General features: G+C 54.8%; 1 protein-coding gene across 1 annotated transcript; it reads right to left on the bottom strand.

The window, feature by feature from the left end:
• Positions 1-454: 454 nt before the first annotated feature.
• On the bottom strand, positions 455-690 carry LOC104463473 (protein Wnt-4-like; the record flags this gene model as incomplete). The annotated part of the gene is made up of 1 exon (XM_010075831.1): positions 455-690. A coding segment is annotated over one exon (236 nt), but the record flags the coding sequence as incomplete, so codon positions are not given.
• Positions 691-5,847: the final 5,157 nt, after the last annotated feature.

Here is a 5,847-nt window from a genome sequence, read left to right as displayed (position 1 = left end):
CGGCTCCAGCGATGCCCGGAGAAGAGACTGAATCCATCCAGCATCCCGCTGCAGCCGCAGCTTTGCGGAACGGAGCTTGGCGGGGCAGAGATGAGACCATAGGGTGACTGTAGGGCCCTGCTCGAACTTGGCACATCCTTGGGAAAGGTCCAGGCTCTCTGGGTGCCCTGGGCTGGTGCCTCCACGCGATGGGCACCCGCTGGGTGTGAAAATGGTTCGGGAGAGGCAGCACCCAGGAGCTGAGGAACTGTAAGGGTCGGGATAGGCTGCCCCCAGTGCAGTCAGAAGAGCCCCGCTGAAATGCCCAGGGAAGACCCCAAGATCCAGCACTGGGTCATTCCCTACTGTCCCCAGCCCCTGGCTCAGTGGCAAGCAAGCAAAACCCGCTGGTAGCCCACTGTCGTAGCCATTCCCCCATGCAGCAGCACCCCAGGCACGCGTCCTGTCGGCTCACCTTGCGTTACCACCTTGCCAAAAACGGGCAGGGTGTCCAGTGTGGAGCAGTTCCAGCGGCGGTTGCGGAACTGGTACTGGCACTCCTCGATGGCCAGCTGGGCTCCGCGCCGCACCGAGTCCATCACCTCCAGGTTTCTCTTGCACATCTGCACCTGGCGCTGGATCAAGCCCTTCAGCTTCTCGCAGGTCTCCTCCTCGGAGATGCTCCCCACTGAAGACAGCTTCGCCAGGTACCTGCCGTGACAGCCGGCACAGCCGGTTAGGAGGCAACGGCTGGGGAGCATGAACCCCGGTTCAGCTGGGACCCCCTGCCCCACAGATAGCGAGGAGACCCGGCCTCTTACCCCCTCCATAGCTGAGACCTGGTGCCCATCTGGGGTCACCTTAAATGTGCCACCGCGGTGGCCCCACAGGATGCATTTTTGGCTGGCAGAGAGCGAGCCCGAGCAAAACAACCGTCCCTCTACAACCCGGTCCCCTGTCTCTCGGGGAGCCCAGCTGCTGGCTCCCCTTTGCCTCTGTTGCCTGCAAAGAAGATATTTTTGTCTGAATGTGCCCGGTCAGGTCTCCTGAGTACCGGCACATCCAAGTGCTACTAGGAAAAGCCAGAGGTCTCTGAAGTCAGCCAAAACAAGCAGGACAGGCGCTCGGCTGCCAGCTCCAGCTGCCACACTGCTCCCGCAGCGTGCCTGTGTGCTCATCACTGACAAACATCACCCTCCAAACCACTTCCCTCCCGGAGCCTGCTTTTAGCTCCCCCAGCCCCAGCCAGCATGGATGGCCTCCGGGAGCTGCCAGGTTTCCTGGCAGTTGGGATTCGAGCAGGGCTGGAAGTGGGGAGGACAGAGCCAGGAGCTGGGCACCTCCTCCACCAGCCCAGCTCATGAACGAGCTCTTTGCTGACCTGGAGAAGACTGGTCCCGCATGGAGATGACTCCGTGGTCTGTTTTCCCTCACCCCATCCTCAGCAGAAGGAGTTACAGAGCTGCTCTCAAGCAACAGCATCAGGAGGAAGAGGACCCTGGGCAAGCACCCTGCAAGCTCTTGGCACGTCCCCATCAAGCCTGTGGGCACAACGGTCCATCCTGCACACCCCGGTGACCCACCCCCCCGTGCCCCACACACGTATGTGCTCGCCCCTTTCCCAGGTCCATCCTCCCGCCCCAGCATCTGGGTCCCACCAGGGGTTTTAGGATAGGTCCACACAGCTCGGTCAGGCTCTTGGATAAGACTTGGTCAGAGCCTCTATCTGTGCCGACACATGCCTCACTCCTTCCCATGGCTGCTGGCACCCACTTTAAGTGACACTGCCACCAGTGCAGCCCCATCCTGCCGTGGAGAAGGGAGAGCCCTGCGCTGGCAAAACTCACGCCTGCACCCGCTGACCACACCGAGGTCTAACATCCTCAGGATTCACCAGCGTCAGCTCACGTTGCTGCCTCGTCTGCACCGAGACACGAGTACTGAGCAAAGGCTTTTTGGAAACCTCATTCCTTGACTCTGCATTTCCCAGCCCTACAGAGCTTGTGGGTTTTTTTTTTTGTTTGCTTGTTTTTTTTCCTCCTCCTCCTCCGAAGTTGCGACATCCTGCTAAGGATTTTTCCTTTGAAGCCCTGCTTGCCTCCGAGAAGTGACTGTGCAAAAGTGGCTCCTGCTCCCTGCCTGTTCCCATGTGTCCCAGGAGCCAGATCTGCTGCCTTCAGCCACAAAATCAAGTTGTCACAGCCTCTTCCTCCCAGTACCCCTGCCAGTTTGCCCCAGGAGGAGACAACAGGATTTTCTCTTCTGTGCATCAGCAGAATTGTTCACCAGCTTGGTTTCATGCTTACAATTGGGGGGCTGTGGGAGACGGTGAGAAAAGCCGGGTTGGCTTGCAGTGTCCGTGGGGAGTCTGCATGGCAAGCTGTCAAAAGCATTCAGCTTTCCTTGTGTGCGGAGATCACTTGATGCAATGCCTCTCGGACAGCGGGAAGTGGCAGGCTGCCGTGCTTTCAGAGCCAAGTTCTCTTCTAGCCTTTATACCAGCTAAGCATCTTTGCCCGAGGCTTTCTGCTCCTCCAAGGGCACAGCCCTGTTTGCAGAGGACCGGCCCGTGCAGCTCCCTGATGGACACAGCTGGCTTGGAAACCGCACTGTGGCCAAACCCAGGGCTGTCACCTTTCTGCTGGACCCCGCACTGTGCAATGAGTGTCCGCGTTCCCATTCTGCGGTCCTGGACTCGGGGTGCAACAATCGCTGTTCCAGTATCTTTCTGCATTCGGCTGACCCAGGATGGAGCCAGCAAACCACCCCGGGAAGCTCTGAGGAATGTTGATGCTGAGCAAGCCCAGAGTGACTGTGACAGCTCTGTCCCCTCCCAGGTCCACCATCATTTCAGTTTGGGCACGGGGACGCTGACACACAGCAGAGTGGTGAGACTCATCCCCAGACACCGTGGGGTTGGTTGGTCAGCTTTGAGCCTGGAAGCCAAGAAAACCAGATTCTGCCTCCAGCACTAATCCCTTGTGCTGATTTGGCTTTTACCCCCTCCTGAAACTTGGTCAGAATTCATCATCCCAGGGAACCAGCTCCTGCAAAGCAGCGTGGCCGGTCCTGCCGCTGAATCGGTGCCTGGTCTGACTGCAGGCAGGAGAGAGCCGTGCCGCAGGTGTAACAGCCGCATTAATATCAGCTCTGCTCAGGATTGGGGCATCATCTCCTTTTTTAATATATTTCCCAGCTCGGTGGGTTTCTTCAGGCGATGGGGAGCTATAAATTCAAAGCACACACGAAGAAACGCATGACAAGAGCCTTTCAAGCCTTTCCAAGTAGATGCGCCTGATAAGATGCCTCCCCAACAAGCATTTGAAGCTGTTTGGGATGATAAAACGGAGGCCAAGGATGCTTCAAAGATAGGTACAGCTCTCCAAGAACAGGTCTGGTAATTTGTTTTGCAAGGCGGGCAAAGAAGATGAAGCTATCCAGAACGGTGCTCTGGCCTCTCTCGCCCATGACAGATGCTCTGTGTGCCATCATCCCTGCCTCTCCTCGGGGATGGAGGCAGCTGTGCCTAAAATGCCGTGGCCCCATCAAACTCCCAGCTTGCTATCTGTCTCCTACATCCCGTGAGGACTACCACTGCTTTCTAAACAAGGCTTTTTTTTTGGTGGGGGGACGCTCCCATCCTGGTCCATGGTCCAGAAAGGATCCAGAGGTTGAGTCAAGGATGTAAGGAAAGACCTCTGCTGAAGGACCTCAGGTTTGAGGCTTTGACCTGGCACCTCTCCACACCACATCCAGGAGCACTGGGGAGGAACACCTCACCTCTTTCTCCCCCTCTCCGGGGCAGCTGAAGGGCGAGATAAGAGCTCGGGAACATGCTCTGCCCTCACCAGCCCTCGAAGATGCTTCCACCCCACAACTCGGAGCGTTTCCCTGGGCTGTGGAGCCCGAGCAAGGCACCAAACCCATCTGCAGCATCCTACGGTCACCATGGAAACCTGAGTCTAGCACCGTGCCTGGTCCTTAATGACAACCTTGCTCCAAACTTCATTTTCCTGGACTGAGTTGGTAGAAACCACGGACAAAGCCTTTCTGCCTCTACCCACACAGTCAGTAAGATGGGCACAGCAGGAGCAAACCCACCAGTTCCTGCCCTCTGCAAGGTCTCAGTGCATATCTCCATCCTGATATCACACCCTGATTGCTGCTCAGAGCTGCGCAGAGCTATGGATTATGACTTGAGTCTCATATGCAGCCTCAAAACAGCCCTGCTTGTGGAAAAAAACCCCCAAATAATGGCATATTTTCTTCCTTTTACAACATTGGGTGAAGAATGTTTCAGGGGGTGAGCTGCTGTCCAAGCCATTTGTTCAAGTTTTGTCTTCTTGCTTCACCGTGAGATTTATGTTTCTTTTCTCCTGCCTTTAAATCCAGACAAGTCACTCGCAGAACAAGCTCCTTTTTAATAAAAGTCACTGATTTAACACAAAGCTGACAGAAAGCCCTTCTTTTTTTTTTTTTTTTTTTTTTTTTTTTTTTTTTTCCATCCACAGCATATAGATCAAGATTGAAGCCCCGTAATTTAAGCAGCTGCAGTTGATCCCCCCTACAAGATGGCAAATAAGGAAACCTCAAATCCAGGGAGCTTTGAAAAGGAAGAGCAGGGGGAAGCCCTGCTTTAATAAAAATGATGATAATAATTTCAGGAGGAAGAACAGGAGGAAATTTCAGGAGGAAATTGGTGGAATGACAAGAAGATGGTGGAAGAGCCACAGCGGCTGGCAGATAGAGAGGGGAGGGGATTCCCTGCGGTGGGAAGGTGTGGAAATTTGAGCTGTTGACAAATTCTCACAAGAGGCAGGTCAGGGAAGATGTAGCAGATGTCTTGGAGAAAGCAGAAATCTCTGGTGTTTCTTTTATTTAAACAAATGAGTTTCAAGTGTGAGAACTCTTCGTACTGTCTCATTTTTGGGAATATTTTCCTGAAGATGGTAACAGTCAGACCCAAGCCAGTGGTATCACTATTGTATCACCCAGAGATGCTGAGAAGTCAGACCAGCTCAGAAGCTTCACCCTGTTCAGCAAACACTCAACCTGCCTGGGAGACTTGCCTGGCCAAGGCCATAAAAGGCTTCTTCAGATCTTGAATTGCAAAGATGCTCCAGCTCTGCTGGTCTCTCAGAGGCAACATCTGCAAACATCCTCCCTGCCCACGGAGCAACAAAGTCAGCCGGGGTCAGCAGTGCATCTCTGTGCCTCTTGGGGCTGGACGTATGGTCAGCCAGTGACTCAGGGACCATAGAATCACAGAAGGGTTTGGGTGGTAAGGGACCTTAAAGCCCATCCAGTGCCACCCCCTGCCATAGGCAGGGACACCTCCCACTAGCCCAGGTTGCCCAAAGCCTCATCCAGCCTGGCCTTGAACCCCTCCAGGGATGGGGCATCCACAGCTTCTCTGGGCACCCTGGGCCCCTGCCTCACCCCCCGCACAGGGAAACATTTCTTCCTCACATCTCATCTCCATCTCCCCTCTTGCAGCTTAAAATGTATTTAGGATTGAGACTGCCTTGTGCGGAGAGGTTTCCTCTGAAGAAGAAGAAAAGTGCTTGTTTAAGATGCAAACCCCAAAAGTGTATGGAGATAGACGCAAAGAGAGAGAGGGGCTGACCAGGCACCACGAGGAGCCATCCTGCAGCTATGGGGAAGGGGATCATCTTTTCCTTGTTGCTTTTCCCTTCCAAGCAGAGAGGAGGTATGGGGAGATGTCCCAGAGCTGGCAGGTCAAAGGATGCTCGAGGTGAGACGGAGAGCCCACGTGGTCTCTCCTGGTGTCCTGAGCTGGGCTCAGTTCTGCCCCTGTGCCAACATGGCCAAGCTGATAGGTACCACCCACATCCCCGGCATGGTTCA

This window comes from Pterocles gutturalis, unplaced genomic scaffold (genome assembly GCF_000699245.1).
Source record: "Pterocles gutturalis isolate BGI_N339 unplaced genomic scaffold, ASM69924v1 scaffold538, whole genome shotgun sequence".
Lineage (NCBI taxonomy): Eukaryota > Metazoa > Chordata > Aves > Pterocliformes > Pteroclidae > Pterocles > Pterocles gutturalis.
The sequence above is the reverse complement of the archived record's forward strand: the minus strand, read 5'-3'. Positions and strand labels throughout refer to the sequence as shown.